Source organism: Ornithorhynchus anatinus, chromosome 7 (assembly GCF_004115215.2).
Source record: "Ornithorhynchus anatinus isolate Pmale09 chromosome 7, mOrnAna1.pri.v4, whole genome shotgun sequence".
In the NCBI taxonomy this organism is placed as follows: domain Eukaryota; kingdom Metazoa; phylum Chordata; class Mammalia; order Monotremata; family Ornithorhynchidae; genus Ornithorhynchus; species Ornithorhynchus anatinus.
The window spans coordinates 14,783,741-14,804,765 of NC_041734.1; the positions used below are offsets into that span (position 1 = coordinate 14,783,741).

The following is a 21,025-nucleotide window of genomic DNA, read 5'->3' on the forward strand; positions in this document are numbered from 1 at the left end:
GGAAACTGGCCACTTGTTTATTTTTAAATGCATCTAAAGAGTCAAATGCAGTTGCAACTCTGACATTTTTAAATTTAGACAGGAAAGATGTCAGAGGCCGTCCTCGACAGCACGTCCTGAGTTCTGACGAACCGTCCTGGGGTTTCTCAGTGTACCCTGTCTCACCTCATCAGTTTTGACATTACAACAGTAGGGCAGGAGCTCGGTTTACTGCCTAGAGCAGAGTGATTCACTGGAGGTAGGTGATCGTGTGGTGAAAGTGGGAACACTATTAAAAATCACAAAGTGTATGGTGGGGAGAGGAGAGGGTAAAGTTTAAGGAGGGTGGGCATGGTCAGAACCGTCAGTCAATCGTATATATTGAGAGCTTACCAAGTGCAGAGCACTATACTTAGTGCTTGGGAGAGTCCAATGTAACAATGAACAGATGCATTCCCTGCCCATAATGAGGTTAGAGATTGAGGGGACAGACTGCCCATTTTATATCTGAAGTCAAAGTCGGCTAATCTGTTGAGGTTCCACACAGAGTGGAACCTTTCTTACTTGATAAATGTGTGTCTATTATTCATCCATAATGGCATTCACAATTAGGGGGGATTTTGGTAAAAGTAGCCACTTTGTTTCTGGAGCCTTTCTCCCTTTTAGAAGGTTGCTCAAGAACCAACTGTGTCACCGGCCAAAGGCTGCATGTACAGTGAGCGAGCTTCGTTTCAGTTCAGTTTCTAGCAAAGGAGCACTAAATTATTGTAACAGATCACTATGGGCAAATAGCAACTCTCTGGTTCTGAAGCTACAACTCTTGAAGTGACTATATATAGATGACTTTTCTTCAATGAAATTAAATGTAAAACAAAATCATGTTGACTCATGTAGGATCAGATGTAGTTATTGTCTCATCATGTTTTATTGGTTTTTAAAGGAGCAAATGTGATTAAGAAATTTTGGAATGGAGTTTCGGGTTAAGGTTAGAAAACAGGAAGCCCTGTTGTTTTCGTTTCAGTATTTATGGTGAAAATTATTTGTCCTTTGTGGCACAGAAGTTTTCTTTTAGATGTCACTCAAAAGTGATTTTTCTGAAAGGCAGTGGGTCCCTTGTGTGCAATTGAAGGATTTAAAGGGTGTCTCTGAGGACAGGATTATGGGCTTTTGCCCTGACTAATCCCTCCTTGCCTGGAAAGAAAGGGGCCTCAGGTGCATAGGGGAAAGAAAGAAAAACCTTCAGAAATAAATTAACATTCAGGTATGTGGTCAATATAACTCTAAGGCACTTAATGGGCTCTCTCTTTCTCCTACAAATCTACTCTCTTCTCCCTCTACACCCCAACTCACACTCTTCCTCTAAAGCTAACCTATTCCCTGTGCCTCTTTCATCTCTCCTACAGCAGACCTCTTGCCCAGGTCTTCCCACCTGCCTTAAACTCCTTCCCCTCTTATATCCATCCACAGCTCTCTGCATCTTCAAAGCTCTTTTGAAATTACATGTCCTCCAGGGGCCTTTGCCTCTTGATTGTCTAATCTTCCCATCTTCCACTGCCCCTTCTGCTCCACTTAATCACTTGGGTATAATAGTCCTTTAATATTAAATTCCCTATTATTTAAGCACAAACTCAAGCACAAGGTCCCCTTTTCCACCTATCGGTAATGTATTCTGTGCCCCTTGCCAGAGTAGATGCTCCTAGAAGGCAAGGATCATGCCTGCTATCTCTACTGTATTCTCCCAAATGCTTAGCACAATGCTCAGCCCAAAGTGGGTGCTCAATAAGATTAATTATTATGATAGATAAGATCAATGGATCTTTCCTGGACAACGTGAATTGTCTATGTCTTTGTAAACAATCATTGGCCAAGCGATTCTTACACTGAGTTTCCTTTCAAACCCCAGGACAGCAGTATTATTAGCAATAGAATTTATGGAGCACCCAATTTGCTATATTAAGCGCTTAATAAGGGAAAGTACAACGGAAGCACAAGACTTGCCTAGAGGGAGATTACACTGTAATAGGGGTAAGGTAGGCATATGCATAAAAACATAAGTGCTTGAGATGGTGGGTGGGATGTTGAATTAATTGGGAAATGCTTTGGAGGGGATGAGATATTAGGAGTGCTCTGAAGGTGAGTGAGGTGAGATCTGATGGATTTTGTGGGAGTTCCAGACCAGGGTAACGACCAGAGCAAACGGTCGGAGTCGGGAGAGACGTCAGCAAGGTACGTAGAAGGACAGCACCAGGTAAAGAGAATGATATGCAAAAGGAGAGAGAAGAGATATCTGAAGCCACCGGTAAGGAATTTTTGCTTGATGCAGCATGTGATAGCATGTTCTGGGTGATGTTTCAGGAAGATGATGTTGGCAGCATCATGGATTATGTGCTGAAGAGGGGAGAAGCTGATACACTAGTCTAATCAGGATACTAAGGGGGTGGCTATTTGGTTGAAGAGGGAGGGTCAAATTTGGGAAGAGTTTTGGAGGCAGAATCACAGGGTCTGTTTGGCTATGAGAGTTGAATGACACCTAGGTGGTTGAGGTTCAGGGACAAGGCAGAGTTCTCTAGACTGTAAGTCCGTGCAGGCAGGGGATACATCTACCAACTCTGTTATATTGTATTCTCCCAAGTGCTTAGTACAGTGTTTTGCTCAGAATTAGTGCGCAATAAATACAATTGACCGTTGGAGGGTGGTGGCCTTGGAGGATGGTAAAGTAGGGATGGCAGGAGGGAAGATGAGAAGTTCAGTTTTGGGCATGATGCGTTTAAGGTGGTAGCTAAATCCAAGCAAGTGAATAAGTTTCCCGAGACAGTGAATGCAGAGTAAGAAGGCTGGGCACCCAAAACCAGAGTCCTGCAGGTGGAGAAGTGCAAGGGGAGGCACCAAAGGAAACAGAGAAGGAGCCGTCAGTGACGGAGAAAGAGAAGCAGGAGGGTTTTGGGTCAGTGTGACAGTGTTTCCAGGAGAAGCTGGACAGATTAGAGTCCACTGGACTTGACTATGAGGGGATCACTGGCGGCTTCAGAGAGCATGGTATTGATGAAGAGGGTGAAAACCTGACTGTACTGGGTGAAGAGGAAGTAAAGCCAGTTGGTAGAGGCATCCTGTCCATGTGTTTTGGACAGGAAAAGAAGGGAGATACATCTGGGGAATCCAGAGAAGGCTTTTTTAGGATATGAGACTTAAGCAAATTTGAAGGCAGAGGGGAAGGAGACACCAGAAGGAGAATGAGAGGAGGAGTTTGTAAGGGCTGCAGTCTGGTGCACAGGAAACATTAGAAAAGCAGGTTACACACCTCTGGAGAGAGAGCCGTGGAGGAGGAAGCTTTGAGCAGGCGAAGAAGGGACTAGGTGATGTTCATCCCTGGTGACTTCCGTTGTACGGAGTGATAGGCATTCTCCGCAGCCGTCCCCATCCTCGCTTTGCCGTCAGCTCCCAGAGACTTCTCCAAGGTTTGTGGGAAGTGATTTAGCACAGCCTAGCCCTAGAGTGAAAGAAAGATGAGTAAATTTCAAGTGGGGAAGTCTGTCTAAAATGACTTCCAGAAGTACCCAATGAAGGCAGATGATGGAAGTGAGTCATAGGGGAATGGTGGGTAGGAGGGTGGACAAAGTGGAATAAGAAGGAAGCAAAAGCTATTGGAGTTGAAAAGTGGGTGTGCAAATCTTGAATCTCACCAAGAAAGGACTTTAAAGTAAAAATCTGAGTCACCTGGCAGAGGTTAGTGCAGAATGGAGTGCCAGTCGCCCATCCTGCTTGAGAAGCAGCGTGGTCTATTGGCTAGAGCACAACTTGTCAGCTGTGTGACCTGGGGCAAGTCATTTAACTTCTCTGGGCCTCAGTTTCCTCATCTGTAAAATGGGGATTAAAACAGTGAGTCCCTTCTGGGACAGGAATTGTGTTCAAACCCATAATCTTGTATCTATCTCAGTGGTTAGTACAGTGCCTGGCACATAGTAAAAGCTTAAAAAATACCATTATCATTATTATCCCTGTCTAAACATATGCTGGGATATTGAGCAGGTTTACAAACTTCCCCTCCAGGAGAAGGAGAATTACCTTCATTAATCAGATTTACCTGTAACTGAATGGAGCAAAAGCATATTAATCTGGACATAGTGATGATTTGTAAATGTTTTGGAGAAGCAGCATAGCCTAGTGGAAAGAGCATAGGTTTGGGAGTTAGAGGACCTGGGTTCTAATCCCAGCTCTGCCACTTACCTGCTGAATGACCTTGGGCAAGTCAGTTAGTTTCTCTGTGCTTCAGTTTCCTCATCTGTAAAATAGGGTTTAATAAGCCCTCTGTGGGACAGGGACTGTGACCCACACGATTAACATATACCTATCCCAGTGCTAGTACAGTGCCTAGTTCAAGAGCAGGAAATGTGTCTACTGTTGTACTGTACTCTCCCAAGTGCTTAGTACAGTGCTTTGCACACGGTAAGCACTCGATAAATATGCATGAATGCTTTAACAAATACCACTAAAACAGTAATACTGAAATGTTTAGCCCAGATACTGAAATTCTTGGGATTTTAAAACCTAGATCTCTAAATCCCCTCTCTCTATTATTTTGAATACATCTTCCTTCACCTCATGACCAGTGCTGTCGATCAAGTGCTTTACTTTGTGCAGGCTTCTGAACGAGGAACTTGGGGGACATTCAGAAGAAGCATCAGACAGCTCCCCGATAAGCTTGATGGTCACTGGGAACAACTAGGAGCATCTGGAATTTGGTCATATAGAACGTATTTTTTCCCAGTGGTTAGTACAGTGTTTTGCACATGGGCATTAAATAAATACTATTACTACCACCACCTCTAGCTTTAAAGGCCAACTTGGTCCCTCGGCACAGTTTGCAGAAGGGAAGAGTTAAGCATGCTGACTGGTGTGGTGAAGTTCCATGAAGAGTTTCATGTTTGGACCTTTGAGTCGGAGGAGCAGGCTCATCCGGTGCCATTTATGATCAACAAGGGTATTAATAAATCACTGGAACAGGAGGTAAATTGGAGTAAAGTATTTTGGAAATGAAAGAAAGCCCAATTTGATAACAGATTGTAGTCTCAGCCCCTCAGAGAAGCCCCTCCTGGTATCTGCCTGCCCTTTAATGCTGGGCCCGCAGAACTCGACAATCAATTTATCCTTCAGTTCCATGCTGAGGTGGCCTTAAGGCCAGCTTGACAGGGTCTAATCCATTTGACTTTCCATGGGGAATTAAGGTTCCAGTAAGGGTCCGGGCTTGTCCTTAATCACTAGGACAGGGGGGTGAGGCAGTGAGGGGATGACAGGAGTTTTCTATTTGTTCTCCTGGCCTCTCTCCAAGCAAGTACCTCAATATGGAGTTCGGTGGCGACTCCATAGGTTTGCTTGGGTGATTCTCCTTGCTGCATCTCTTGTAAACTATGAAGTCTGCTCTGGGGATCCAGCTCAGCTTCATGGACTCTCTGCAGTTTTTTTTTCCACACAGACCTAGCACCCAGGAGGCAATTTTTCTCTTGCTTGCCCACCCTCAGAAAGCCTCATGTCCAGAATGAAAATGGAATGATTCTTTGTTAAAGCCCTGTGTCCAGGGCAGAGCTCTACTAGGATCCTCTGCTCTGATTGGCCCAACACGGCTTTTTTTTTAAAAAAAGGTATTTGTTAAGCACTTATATGTGCCAGTCACTGTATGAAGCACTGGGTTACACAGGTTAGACACAGTCCTTGTCCCATGTAGCGCTCACAGTCTTAATCCCAATTTTTCTGATGAGGTGACTGAGGCACAGAGAAGTGAAGTGATTTGCCCAGGGTCACACAGAAGATAAAAAGCAGAGCCAGGATTAGAGCCCAGGTCCTTGTGACTCCCAGGCCTGTCTCTATCCAGGAGGCTACACTGCTTCTCGTTGCTTCAGGACTCATGGCAGCTCTAGGTCATGGGGAGGATTTATCTGATTTTTAAAAAAATTTTTCACTCAACAAGAAGTCATTTCATATGCAAAGCGCAGCTAAGACTTAACACTCTTGAGCTACTAGCTATTTAAGCCCAAAATTTGGCTTCATTTTGATTACTGTTTGGATCTTGGCAACTATTATATAGTTCTTTATTCTTACCTCTTTCTACATCTTGGATGTGTAGTTTGGGTAGATGCAGCTGTAGCTGTCGATATTTTTTGGCTGGGATGACAAAGCCAGTTGATTTGTTTCTTCTGGGCTTTTTTATGATGCATTTCACCGGCTCTTGTGTCTGCTTTACTTCAGCCTGAAATTGTGAGTGAAGTTAAGATTCGCGAAGAAGAAACAGTAAAAGACTGCATCAGCAGTCTGGCTAGGAATTAAAATGGCAAGAAATGGAAGCGGTTATTTTGGTTGTATGACTGGGTCCAATTTGCATGTGCTGCTGAGGTACAGTAGGATCTGTAGGACAGCAGATTGCCAGAAGTGGTATTCGTTAAGAGGAAATGTGTTTTTCTCAGTTTATGGACACACACTCACTCCCTCCCCTACAGGAGAGTTCCACCACCCCTTCATTCGCCTCTGCTCTGGACACGGGGCCTGCATTCCTAACTGGTCTCTCCAAGCACTCTGAAAGGGGCAAATTGACTCCTACTCTGCTGTCTTTTCGTTGTTCTCTTAGGATTGAGAGAGAAGGTGGCCCAATTCAAGAAGACTCCTCTTTTTTCTCTTTTTTATGACTCCCATCATGAAATTTTTCAGGCCTGGCGTAATTGCTTTTGGACCTTGGACTGTGGCCCACCTAGACAGGTGCAGTTGGGGCTGGAAGCTACCTCTAGGTCCTCTTGGGATAAATGGAAGAGGGGGAATTCTTGAAGATCCTCTTGCAAAAACAAGCCAACAAAGAAAAACTGGTTCTAAAGAAACAAAAAGGGATCCGGCTTTGGTTTCAATCCCAAAGTTGGGAAATAAAGTGGTAGCAGCCCTCTGGAGACCACACAGATAAAACCTAAAGAACCTCCACTACTATGAACCCAATGTGGGATGGGGACTGTGTCCAACTTGATTTGCTTGTATCCCCCCAGTGCCTACTACAGTCCTTGGCACATAAGCTCTTAACAAATATCACAATTATTAATGGGTGCCAGAGCATGGATCCTGAGGAAAAGCTGGTTAATTGCAGGGGAATTAATCCAGCAGCCTCCATGCACTTCCCTCCTAGATCCTCTGATGTGCTGTTTTACAAATTACTGTCCCCCAAAATAATGGCCAATTTGAGGGTCAGGGATATATTTATGAGCACATTATTGGCTCCCAGCTGGCTATTAACTATCAAACCGATTATTAACCACTGGTGATGACTAATTCTGAAGGGATTATTGCTAGGATAACTCACATGTCTTGAGGAACACAGGCTATACCAGTGTTTTCTTGACCAAAGGTGGAATAAGGTATTGCTTCCATTTAAGAATTTCAGATACTCAATTAGGCCTTGGACATAGGAGACAATTACAGCTCACATTCCACATTGCAACTCATTGGAAAACACTGGCTAGCAGTGTGCATTCAGGAGATTCAGGGGTTCAATGGGATAGTTAAAATGACGAATGGGTAACTCTTGAAATTTGTATATTTGGACTTTGTGGAAATAAGAGCCATTAAATTGGATCGGAACACGAAGGGATACGGATCTAAGCACTTCTGAAAATAGATAACAGTTAGGTTTTTAAGCCCACATTTTTAACTCTCTACCTGAATTCAGACAAGAGATCTGAGTCCCAGTGTAATTCACATTCGGGATCAACAAGAAAGGCTATTGCTTTGTAAGAGCCCAGGCCAACTGCTCTGAAGAAAAAAGAAAATTCAATATCCAGTCTCCAGCAGCCTCGATATTAGCTTTTGCTTCATCCTGGAAAGGAACCCTGGTCACTCTATTGCCCATTAATCTCTGGAAAAACCAAGGTACTTACAACAGCTCTGCTTCTCCAGCCAGCTCAGGGTGTTCCAGAAGCAGTGGGTGCAAGCTAATCCAGGTTGTGTTTATCACCTTGGGCTTTCTGCAAAAGACTGTGTGTATGAGGGTATATGTTAGCCCGTTGGCTTTATGTTTCACTTTCTGATCTGTAACGGTATTGGAGGGGGTGAATTAAAAAGCTGGACCATGACAGATAATGCAACTCTAAAATATTGAGAGAAAGAGAACTAGGTTATGGTGTTCTGTCTTCCAGTTTATCATTTGGCATTTCTGTAACATCTTGCTTACGACATCTCTCCAATTTGTATTTTGAGCTAAGTGCAACTTCAGTTTACTGGTAATTATCCTACTGATGAGAGGGTCATTAAGTGTGTCTGTCCTCACCTGTCTTCACGTGGGTCACGTCTATGTCTTAAAGTGGTGAGAGAACAAAAATATTTTTGGCAGTAGAAAGCGTGTTTACATGCGGTTTCAAGACATCATTGCTGCCCCGTGGCAGACTCACCTGCTCCTGCTTCATCCTTATCCTCTGAGCTCAAACTCTGGGGGCCAGGAGGGACTGACTGAAGAGCAAGCCAGGGAAGAGCTAGGCCGAGGAGGAGATGATGGCTGCGGGGATGGTGCCTGCTGTCGACCCATCCCAAGAGAAAGAGGGTTGATGTGCATCCCCATATGCTGTTGCCTTCCTCCTCCACTTCCCTTCGCTTCTTGTTTCCAGGCTCTAGGTCAGACCTGATAGCAAACAAGAGCATGAAATGTGTTATGGCTGTGACAGAGTAAATAACACTATTGGCTAATGTCTTGACTTCAGTGGATAAATATGATCAACAAAGCCAGGGTCAGACTCTTCCCTATTCCATTCTGGCCATTTTGCATATTCTCTGGCAGCGGTTGAAGGATTTGGGCCCCTAAAACAGGTACCAATTAATTTTAGTTTTTGAATTGCCACTGTGGAATATGGTTCACTGTACCAAAGGGCTAAAAGGACTAATATCCCAACCTGTTCTTAGGCAGCTTCCCAAAATGCGATTCACTTTGCTGCCTGATCAATAGCAAATTCTACTGTTTCTACACCTTGACCTTGTTTGGGTTAATGCTGCCATTTTCACTCGCATATCTCCCTCTTTTAGATCTGAAGATGATAGTGGGATTTTTCTAGATGTGTGCATGTGACCAGTAAGACCAATGTGTAAAAGACTGTCCCTTTTCTGTTGTTTAGAAAGGTTAAGAAACACAGCAGGGCAGCATGGGATTAGTTTAAAATTCACTTTAGCAATGACAATTGTTGTCGCTGATAATTACAGTAAGATAAATGCCTTTTCCATTGGATGTGCCTATGCAAATAAGACCTGAGTAAACTCAAAAAGATGTAACTTTCCCTGACTGCATTTAGGATATAGATGCTAAAGTCATCTTATTGGTGACCACCTGAATCACTGGGTGACTGCCCTTGAAAAAGTGAGAAGCAGCATGGCTTAGTGGCAAGAGCACTGGCTTGGGAGTCAGAGGTCATGAGTTCGAATCCCAGCTCCGCCACTTGTCAACTGTGTGACTTTGGACAAATAACAACTTCTCTGTGCCTCAGTTACCTCATCTGTAAAATGGGGATTAAGACTGTGAGCCTCACATGGGACAACCCGATTACCTTGTATCTACCCCAGTGCTTAGAATAGTGCTTGGCATAGAGTAAGTGCTTAACAGATACCATCATCATCATCATTATTATTTATTATTATTTTTGAGAATGGAACAGTGGGATGTTTCCCTGCTACAGTATGCAAGCTGGATGATGCCTTCAGGCTGATCACCAGTGAATGTTTTTGCTAAGATCCCTTGCATGCATGCTATGGGGATACTATTCAAAGTTGTTTAAACAGTCCTTGTCTCTCCTAAATATTTACAATCTATAAAAAACAGTAATGCTGATGTACTAATTAGCGGCCTCGTGGACACATTTTTTAAACTATAAAATGGTATCTAAAATCCCCCAATACAACAGAAACATTTAAAAACTGCAGATTTCACACTAACAGCTATGAATTCTCCCAGAAGAATCCTGTCCTCAGAGCAATAACCAATTTCAGTCAGACATAGCATTAGAGGGTTGTAGTGAAATGGACAGAGATGATGCAGGCAGCAGGCTGGATGAACACAATGTCTGAATGAAAGCTTCCACACTGACTGAAACAGTACCACCTTTTTTTTTTAAATAGTACTTGTTAAGCACTTACTATGTATCAAGCACTGTTCTAAGCGCTGGGGTAGATACAGGTCAGTCAGGCCACATGGGGCTATCCTGCATGGACTCACAGTCTAAGTAGTAGGGAACAACAAGTATTGAACCCCTATTTTGCAGTTGAGGAAACTGAGGCCCAGAGAAGTTCAGTGACTTACCCAAGGTCACACAGCAGGCAGAGTCAGAATTAGAACCCAGGTCCTAGACTGTAAGCTCATTGTGGGCAGGGATTTGTCTGCTATATTGTTGTGTGGTACTCTCCCAAGCGCTTAGTACACAGTTCTGCACACAGTAGTGCTAAATAAATACACATGACTGAGGCACCCAGGCCCATGCGTTATGCTCTAGGCCACACTGGTTCCCACACTAAGGAGGCATGGACCAAGAGGCCCATCACTCTTCCCTTGGACAACTAGCCAATCCAGTGCTCTGGAGGGGACCTACTCCAGGAGCCAGCCTCGCCAGAGCTCAGACAGCAGACATGTGGTGGAGCCAGCATTAGAACCCGGGACCTCTCACTCCCAGGCATGTGCTCTTTCCAGTAGGCAGCACTGCTTATTTATACTGGGAAAAATCATCGAAAAGCATAAAGCAAAGAGAAATTGGTGGTTGACTCATGTAACCTCTGACACCATTTTTCCTTTACTACAATGCCAGTGACAAGAGAAGCAGCGTGGCTTAGTAGAAGGAGCACGGGCTTGGGAGTCAGAGGCCGTGGGTTCTAATCCCAGTTCCGCCACTTGTCAGCTGTGTGAATTTGGGCAAAGCAAGTCACTTCACCTCTCTGTGCCTCAGTTACCTCGTCTATAAAGTGGGGATTAAGACGGTGAGCCCCATGTGAGGATAATCTGATGACTTTATATCTCCCCCAGCGCCTACCACAGCGCTTGGCACACAGTAAGCGCTTAACAAATACCATTGTTTTTATAGTTCTCTAGGTGGAATATTCAGATAGCAATGCTTAAACATGTTAAAGGTTAAAAAGATGAAGGCTGGGATAGGTTCAAGAGTGCTTGGGAGAATACAAATAGAATTATTTGATCCCTCCCCTCAGAGAGCTTACAGTCAACTGGGGGAGAGAGACATTAAATTTTAGATAGGAGGAAGTTATGTGCCCTTCTACTAAAACTAGAAGAGTTAAGTGCCCACTAAATGCTGGTGACTGAATATAAAGATAAGTGTTATGGGAGGATGATTACTCAAATGACACTAAAACTGATGGGAGAGAAGTAAGGCAGGGAGATAAAAAGTTAATCCCAGAAGGACTCCTGGAAGATCTGTGTTTGCAGAAGGGTTTCGAAGAAGGGGAGAATTGTGGACTGCCAGACGTGAAAAAGGGAGGATGAACAGATAGTCTACAACCAAAGAGATGAGAACAAGGTACAGTGAACAGGCTGAAGCAGGAACTGAGTGTAGGGGGAGAAGGGAGAGGATGAGCCGGGAGAGAGCTGACAGTGCTGTAAAGCCAGTGGTCAGGAGTTTTTGTTTGATTACAATAAATATGATACTTGTTAAATGCTTACTATGTGCCAACACTCTCCTAAGCACTGTGATAGATGCAAGAAAATCGTGTTGGACAAAGACCTGGCTCAGTCTGAGAAGGAAGGAGTTGGATTTAATCCCCATGGTATGGATGAGAAAACTGAAGTACTGAGAAATTAAGTGGCCTGCCCAAGGTCACACAGCAAACAAGTGGAAGAGCTGGGATTAGAACCTAGGTCCTCTGACTCTCAGGCCTGTCCCACGCTCATTTTACTAGACCCCATTCTACATGCTGGAGAGGAATTGACAACCACTGAAAGTTTTAGAAGATTGGGGAAGCCTGCACAGAATATGTTTCAGAAAAATGATACAGTCAGAGGAGTAGTCTTTGAATTGGAAAGGGAGACTAGAGGCAGTGAGGTCAATATGACATTTGGGAGAAGTATTTGGAGGATGAACTCCTTCTCACAGAAAAAAAAAGCATGAGGTAAATGGATCAAGAGGTGCTGCTGTAATTTATATCAAAACCATAAGCAAGCTGAGATACTGACAGTTTTTCTCTCCACTTGTTGAATATTGTTGAGGAATTAGGTTTTGGTCTGTTTTTTCAGTTACACATATGCCCGAATACAGAGTGATGTGCTGTTCGTCAGAAGAACGGTTTTGCACACACCTGTGGGTTCGGTCAAGATGAGTAAATGTAAGTTTGCTTTGGGAATACAGCCTTGACATTACTGAAGAACTACCTATATCTTCAAAAGGGACCAAAGTAAGGAAATTCTGTGAGAAAAATGTCACCAATCTGAGAGAATGCTGGAGGTATAATTAGGACAGTAAAGGTGAAGAGAAGGAAAACACCCCAAAGAGGCTCAAGTAAAGCCTGCGGGGAAACTATGAGAAAGTGGGTTTAGGACTTTGTGAGTGGAGGAGAGGCAAGATTCCCATAAGCTCTCAATCCAGAACATACTTGTCTTGAAGGAGATGGGAAGGGCAGAGATAATCAAGGGATAAAAAGGAATAGGTGAAGAGGGAATGGACAGAACAAAGTTGGATACTTTGACAGAGGTCTAAGAAATTGAACCAAGAAAAATAAAGTTGGGCAAACCAGCTTTTAAGATTTGGTTAACAAGAGATGGAGGAAAGAACTTGAAAATGATATCCTTATTAAGAATGGGGAACATTACTTTATAGTATATCACTTATTGTACTCTCCCAAGCACTTTGCTCCACAAAGAGTAAGTACTTAAATACTATATTGAATGATGAGCGGTTGGATGGTCAAGTTCTGGAATTCTGACCACATCCATGGCAAAAATCTATAAATTTGAAAAATGAAAGTCAGAAGAATAAGGCTATAACACAAGAGGTCATTATTCCTAGTAATAATGATATTTCATAAACCCTAACTATATGCCAAGCACTGTCTTAAGTGCTGCTGAGGCAGATACAAGGTCAACAGATTGGACATAATTCCTGTTCCATGTGAAGTTCACCATCTAAGAGATTTCAGTTGAACAGATCACTCATCTCTTTTACAGATGAGGCAACTGAAGCCCAGAAAAGTTGAGTTAGTTGCTCCAAGTCACACAGTAAGGCAAGTCAAGGTGCTAGGAGTAATACCTGGGTCTTCTGACCAGTCCCCAGTCCTATACTCTTTCTGCTAGGCCACACTGGTTTCTGACCGTATAGAGAGATGACATGGAGGGAGCGTCCCACTCACGTTCCAAGCTAAAGCTTCTGGCAGTGAGGCCCATCAGTGTTCACGGGGGAGACGAGGCCCTGTCAGCTCTGCTCTGCTGTGCTCTGAGGTCCCAAGTCTCAATGCAGTTATGGTAGGGCAGAGGGTGACGGTGTTCCGACGAACCCTGCCAGGAATAGAAAACAGTGAGATCCCACAAAGATTTCTGTAGCTGTCTCTTCCCTCTCTCCCGGAAAATGATGATAGTGTCTGTGGAATTTCTGTGTTCTAAATCCATCAGTGGTATTTATTAAGTACTCACCATATGCACCGAACTGAACGCTTGGGAAAGTACAATACCGCAGAGTTGGGAGAAGCTAAATGATGAAGAGCCCATGAAGGCAACTGAGCAGCAGGATTCCACCCTGTTTGTAGATGTCAGCTGAGCCATCCTTCACGGCTCTAGTGGAAACTTTGCATGTTGGCAAACTGGGCTTTTGCACATCAGGCATTTTAGGGAAATTATAGAAGTGTTGTGAATGTTTCTTTAATCGATCAACAGTGGTATCAGTGAGTACTTACTGGGTGCAGAGCACCTGAGATTCCTTCTTTTTCACAGATGAGGTTAGTGCCTTCTCTGTCCTTCAGAGGGGCTGTGCGTGTTTGTATCCACCTTGTCCACTCTTGGGGAACACATGGGTGTCTTTGGGTTAGTTTTGGTCTGCAGAACCCTGGATTCTCTCAGCCTGAACCTCCCTCCACTCGTTATGCATACTTCAGAGCTTGTCAATCAATTGCATTTATAGAGCACTGTACTAAGTGCTTGGGAGAGTATGATAACAATACAACGGACACATCCCCTGCCCACAATGAGCTTGTTTGCATCCTGTGACGTAGACTTCAACGGCAATGTTGTGGGAGTTAGAGGACCCCCAAGGAGTTGCTGACATATGGCTTGTTTGCTCCTCGAAGCTCCTCAATTTTGGACTTACTCTCAGCCAACAAGTAATGGTGCTTTCTTCTGGAAACATCAGTGGTAGAGGCTGCCTGGTAGAGGCAGGTAAGATTTCTCGTTCTAAAAGGACTGCTTCAGTGATGTCAGGTCATGCTTGACACTCTATTCGGTTCTTCATGAGTTTGATATTTAGCTATCAGGGATGCAACATTGTGATACACCATGTTAAGCAAAGCTATCAGGGATGCAACATTGTGATACACCATGTATCCTTAATTGTTAAGGAAAAACAATAATAATAATAATAATTATTGGGATATTTTAAAGCTATGTGCCAGACACTGTTCTAAGTGCTGGGGTATTTGCAAGATAATCAGGTGGGATACAGTCCCTGTTCCAAACAGGGCTCACAGTCTTAATTCCCATTTTACAGATGACGGACCTGAGGCACAGAGAAGCTAAGCGGTGTGCCAAAAGTCATCCAACAGACAAGTGGCAGAGCTGGGTTTAGAACCCAGGTCCTTCCACGTCCCAGGCCCAAACTCTATCCACTAGGCCAGCCCCGTCCTTCTCAGTGAAGTTTGGAACATCCAGGCAGTGATCAGTCCAGCGACAATATGACCTTCTTTCAGCATTCACCATTAGAAAAATAATTTACTCCCCCTCCTTGATTCTTGGGTGCCTACAAGATGTCTTTCTCTACTGTTAAATGAAAAATAGTATTGACTTCTGAGATGATATTTGGAACAGTCACCGAGCAGGAGTAAGCCATTACTCTCAAATTTTTCAGTCAGAGGCTATCTTATGATTCTTTCTGCATGTTTCAGCTTCACTGCACACTCATCAGACATCGGTGCTGTTGGGTTGAATCTCTCCAGTTTCTTATAAGGCTCTTTCTCTGTCCTTATTGGTTTCGGTCACCGTAGAGGCAGATGCACTGATGACTGTGGCAAGCTGCTTCTGGTTAGAGGTTGCTGGCGGGTCTTTAGACACTATTCTCCAGGGTAGTTCAGCACATATCTTTGTACTCAATCACATCCTTCAGGTCTGTGGTCTTAATGTCTGCCTCTCCAGCTAGATTATAAACTCCTTGAGGGCAGGGATCATGCCTGCTACTTCCAATATATTGCCCCAAGGGCTTAGTTTAGTGTTCTACACAGAGGAGGCACTCAATAAGTCGATCAGTGGTATTTATTGACCGCTTACTGCTTGCAGAGCAGTGTACTGAGCAGTTGGGAGAGTATAATATAACAGGTGGTAGGCAAATGCACTGCCCACAACTATCTTTCAGTCTAGAAGATACAAGCATTAAGAGGAGCAACGTGGCTTAGTGGATAGAGCATGGGACTGGGAGTCAGAAGGATGTGAGCTCTCATCCCTCCTCCGTCACACATCTGCTGTGTGACCTTAGGCAAGCCACTTAACTTCTCTGGGCCTCAGTTACCTCATCTGTAAAATGGGGATTAAGAGTGTAAAGCCCCATGTGGGACAGGGACTGTATCCAGCCTGATTTGCTGGTATCCACTCCAGTGCTTACTACAGTGCCTGGCACCCAGTAAGCGCTTAACAAATACCACAGTTACTACGCCAGCAGTTAGTTCAGTACCTGACACATATAAGTGCTTAACAAGTACCATTAAAAAAAAAATCCTAGGACTCATTCTCAATCCTGGCCTCTGAGTCCATGTATTTCCTGATCAGTACTGGTTGATTGATTTAATATTTTGTTGCTACTGAAGCTTTGTTGTATGGGACCAAAACAAGGTGAAGGCAGGGCAACAAGAGCAGGTGCCTAGGAAGAAAAATCCAATCAGTCTTCCTTGCTGACGGAGATCGGTTCTGCCACGCCGTATATTCTGTGTATGCTTTTCTGCTTTTGGCAGTGACAGGAATGGGAGTCAAGGTAAAAACCTAAAAATGAAAGAGGGTTCCTCCAAAGCACATCCTCTGATATGTCAGCGGCCTACCTCTGTTGGAGAACTGGCTCAGTCGATAGAAGATGTGACTTAGTGGTCTCTCCCAGGCCACCGGTGTTTGTGACTGACTTGATGATCCACGTCTTCTTTGTTCCAAGAGCTGGAGACTTGACTTGTTGACATCTCTCTGGGACGCCCAGGCCTGTCGACGTCCATCTTCTGTAAACGGCAGGGTCACGTGCAGCCCCAGGTCGGAGGGGGGCACGGAGAGGGAGTGGGGGAGGCGGTCGAGACTGGAGTGGTTTGAAAGCGGGATGAAACCTGAGGTTGGAGGCGGGGGGCTTCAGTTCCAGTCCTGGTTCTGCCCTGATCCAGTGGCAGGAATGACCCCTACCCCCTTAGGGTACCAGCTGGTCCAGTGAGTTCCTTTCCACAGGCTTTGGGGTACGGGGAGGTCAGCTGGAAGAAAATTACCTAGGCCAGTTGTCACTCTACAGCGGCCGAAGCGATGCAGTCTCCTGAAGTTACACCGTGCCTGGGAGAAGCAGCGTGGTCTAGTGGATAGAGTACAGGCCTGGGAGGCAGCAGAACCTGGGCTCTAATCCCGGCTCCGCCACTTGTCTGCTGTGTGACTTTGGCCAAGGCACTTCACTTCTCCTTACCTCAGTCACCTCAACTGTAAAACGGGGATTAATACTGTGAGCCACCTGATTAGCTTGTATCTACCCCAGTGCTCAGTACAGTGCCTGCCCCATTGGAATTGCTTAACAAATCCCATAAAAAAAGCAGTAAAAGCTTTCGCCATCAACACAAACCTTAAGAGGCCTGAGGTCCTAATGTCAGTCAGTTATATTGGTAGCAATATCGCAATCCCCCCGGTGTTCAAATTAGTTTCCCTTTTACTTCATGCTGCAGATTTGATAATTGCATCCCAGACAGGCTGGAAGATAGGTGGCTATGTAAATGAAAAGCTGCATTTACTCTCCGTCTCGAGATGGAGCCGCTGACCAAAAGCATCCAATTCAAGTTACCCCGCTCGGCGGAGAACTTCCTCTGGCCTCTATTGTCTTCCGGCTGGCAAGGTGGGTTGCGGGGCAGGAAGGATTTCGCCGCCGCCGAGCCGGGAAGGCCGGTGGGAAGGTAGGGGGCTGAGCCCTGCCCCCCGCCCGGGCCCGGTCCCGACGCCCCCGGTTTGACTCAGGCAGGCATCCCCGCCCGCGGCGCCATCGTCGCTCCCTCCTTCCTCAACGGTGCAGGATGTCGACACCCGTTGGGCCCGGGCCGAGTTTCTCCCCTTGAAAAGCCAGTCTCGTTCATTGCCGCTCTTGTGATTGTTCTCCATAGGGCCCACTGACCTGAGCATGAAGAGGCAGTTAGCCCCCAGCTCCGGGGCAGCCAGCAGCACCAGCTCCAGGCCCCAGCTCAGCCCCACCGAGATCAACGCCGTGCGCCAGCTGGTGGCCGGCTACCGAGAATCGGCCGCCTTCTTACTGCGTTCCGCAGACGAACTCGAAAACCTCATTCTGCAGCAGAACTGAGTCGCGAGACCCTGACGGTGACGCTCTCCCGGTCTCATCTCGGAGTTTCCACTCACGCCATCTTTATTTCCCAGGGCAGACACTTCAGGTTGCCGCACCGTCTCTTAGGAGAGTTACCGGATCACCACAACGCCACACCGTTCTCAATCCATAAAGTGATGTGTTCAGGTGCTTCAAGCGAACTCTGACCTCCGATAATTCCGAGGTCCTTTAACGTGTCCAGCATATTGCTTTTCGTTCAACGTGGCAGCGTAAATATCAAAAAGTGGCTGTAGATCAACTCGTCCTGACAAGTGGCAGAAACAAGAAGGTACTGTAAAACACAACTGGTTCAAGATCCAAGTGCAATATCAGTGGACTCTGCTCCCGACTCACTGGACCGAAAGCTGCAGTATAGGGCAAGCCGTTGCCTGATTTCCTGTTACTACAGGATACATCAACAATGAAAAGGATCTTGTATTTTAAAAAAAAAAAAAAGTAATTTTTATAAAGAAAGACGAACTTTTTTTTCATTCAAAATGGTTCATTTTTACTTTGGAAACTTTTTCACTGGTCCTGAAAAAAAAACTGTTTTGAGAAGCTATTACAAGTCCCCCTGCCCCACTCCTCTCTCCTGCTCTTGTCTCCAAATTTCTTTCTACAAAAATAACACTCGATGCTGGAAAACCCTCTCACATGTTTCTGAAAATCGTCACGTCGGGAACTACTTCCGAAAGAAGGCTGCATCTCCTGCACTCGAGCCCCTCTCAAAGCCACCCCATTCAGCCTTGCAGCTTCAGTGCCGATATCATAATCCAGTGGTATTTTTCATTTTTAAAATGACCTATCCTTACACTCCTTCACACCTTGGTTCCTTCTAGCTGCTCACCTCACGATTGCTGCTGCCGTTTCGTTCAAGTCCCTCTGGTAGCGATCGGACGTAGATGACTGAATGTCAGGAGGTTGCAAGTGACAATCTGAAAATTTGCACTCTTTGTGTGTAGTTTACTGTTCGGTTTTCTTTGTCTTCAGAAAAGATGGTTTCCTCGCCCCAGTTGGAGATGGAGAATGCATAGGCTTAGTTCAGAACGGTGGAAAAAGAAAACAGAAAACGGGGCAGTCGACGCAGCTTCAACTGACACTGAACTCTCACCTCTCATCCTTCCCACCCCCTTCTGTCCCTCTTTCTTACTTTCTATTGTTGGCTCCACATAAATGGTGTTTTCTTTGTGCACTAAGGCAAGGCTATTTTTAAGTATCTAGAGAGAAGTACCTTAGTTTGTGCTTCCTGTACTATCTGTTCCGTTGTTTAGCTTTTGTTGGATAACAGAGTTCCTTGTGCATTCCTGCATTTGCCTTATTTCATGGAATTCAGTTTTTGACAATGAGTTTAAGGCATCGATGCTATTTTATATCTACTTGTTACATATAGTTTTTCAAGTAATGACTGTGATCGTGACCAAGTAATGTGCACTTTTTCTTGTAACTGTGGACATTGCTCTGCTTTTTTTCTCTAGTGTTTCTAGATTTCCTGTTGCTTACAGTTCTGTAAAAACTGGAAAAAGAACTTTTGTGATACTGTTGGTGAATATAAATGTGATAAACCTATTGAAATATGAATATTTTGGAGATACGGAGATACACACACATCTCTAAACTGTGGGCACAAGGCTCACAGATGGAAATAATTCAAAAAAAAAATTGAGGGCTGGTATCATTTCCTCTGTTTTGTTTGGTTAAATAAACAGATTTCTGTGTTCACACTCTTGATGGTGGAACATATATGCGCACAAAGAAGTGCTTAATAATAACGCAAACTACCTTTAAATTACCACCCAGATCTCAAACCCCATTTCCAAAACTAGCCAGGAAATTCAGTTGGGGCACCGTCCCAGATCATTATCATCATCATCATCATTGGTATTTATTGAGCGCTTATTATGTGCAGAGCACTGCAACTAAGTGCTCGGGAGAGCACAATAGAAGAATTACTAGTAGTACTGTGGTTTTTGTTAAGTGCTTATTATTTCCCCAGGTCTGAACTAAGCTCTGGGGAAGATACAAATTAACAGGTCAAACACAGTCCCCGTCCCACATGGGGCTCACAGACTAAGTAGGAGGGAGAAGAGGTTTTGAATTCCCATTTTACAGATGAGGGACCTGAGACACAGAGAAGCGACTTGCCCAAGATCACTCAGCAGGTAAGTGGTGGAGCCAGGATTAGAACCCAGGTCCTCTGATTCCCAGGACGGGGCTCTTTCCACTAGGCCACGCTGCTTCTCTGTGACAAAGAGCTTTCCCAAAACGAGATAGAAACAGGGTGCGTAAACCAGGAAGGCCCAGGCTTGTGGTTCAAGCCTGACTTGAAGCCCCATCCTTTCTGGATCTATTTTAGTCATTAGTCACTATCTGTCCTACCCACTGTGGGTTTGCTGCTTCAAAAAGGAGCCGTATTGGATTTACCAAATGTCCACTGTAGTAACAGAACCATCCAGGTTGTGTTGCAGGAGAACTGGGGCTGAAGGCACTGGCTTGAGGGTTTGGATACAGTTTCTATTTCAATAAGGACACGAGGATTGGCGTACCTCACAAAGAGCAACAAAAATATACGATTAAGGAATGGGGTTTGTGATCTTAAAGAGTAGACCTGGACTTAAAGAACGCAAATGGTCAATGTCATTAGGAAAACAACAATAGCTTGGAGGACAGAAAGCTATTTTATTCTATCCAGAAACCTAGGATCTGAAATCGATGAGGCTGGACCTAATTTTAGTCAACCTCTGTGACCTGAAGCAACGCTCCTGGGGCTGTGACCTCCTTAGGCGACTAGGGGGCTGTCTTTCTTGAAAGGGGTGGCCAAAAATCTATTGCCCATAGCTCTGTGCAAAGCTGAATTCAGGCTGACTATCCAAACATGTATGAAAACCTAAAATATCAAATAGACATTCCTGCCCATCTTTCAAGAGGAGACTTTTTACCACCATCACACAACAATGAGTCATGACCCCTTAAAAAAGAGAAAACACTCCACATTTACAGGCTGAGTTATCCTGCCTTGATTTAAGGCGAGAAATACAGTAACTCTAAAAGCGTATCGCTCGCATTGTACACCGCGATCTACTGGGTACAGTATGCACTGTGAACCCCATCTCTCAGATAAAGAGGATAAAACCATCTTACCTTAACTGTTTTCTATCTTTTCTTCACAGCAGATCCATGGTAACTGGAAACAAACTTGGAGACGCTGCATTGATCTGGGATCGCTGTGATTTTTTCTCGCATTATCATTCTGTGGTTTTCTCTCCTATCGCAAAGAAAAATCGAGAGAGGGTTAGACACATCAATCAGCTTGC

At 44.7% G+C, this 21,025-nt stretch overlaps 1 protein-coding gene across 10 annotated transcripts in view; it reads left to right on the forward strand.

Annotated features, from left to right (window-relative positions):
* The window catches only part of NOL4 (nucleolar protein 4), a 235,342-nt gene extending 215,902 nt beyond the window's left edge, over positions 1–19,440 (forward strand). For all 10 annotated transcript variants that reach the window (XM_039912519.1, XM_029068854.2, XM_029068853.2 and 7 more), the window contains one exon: positions 17,500–19,440. In XM_039912519.1, the coding sequence (XP_039768453.1) occupies positions 17,500–17,693 (194 nt within the window). In that variant the 3' untranslated portion in view covers positions 17,694–19,440. The remainder of the gene's footprint in view (positions 1–17,499) is intronic.
* The last annotated feature ends 1,585 nt before the right edge of the window (positions 19,441–21,025 follow it).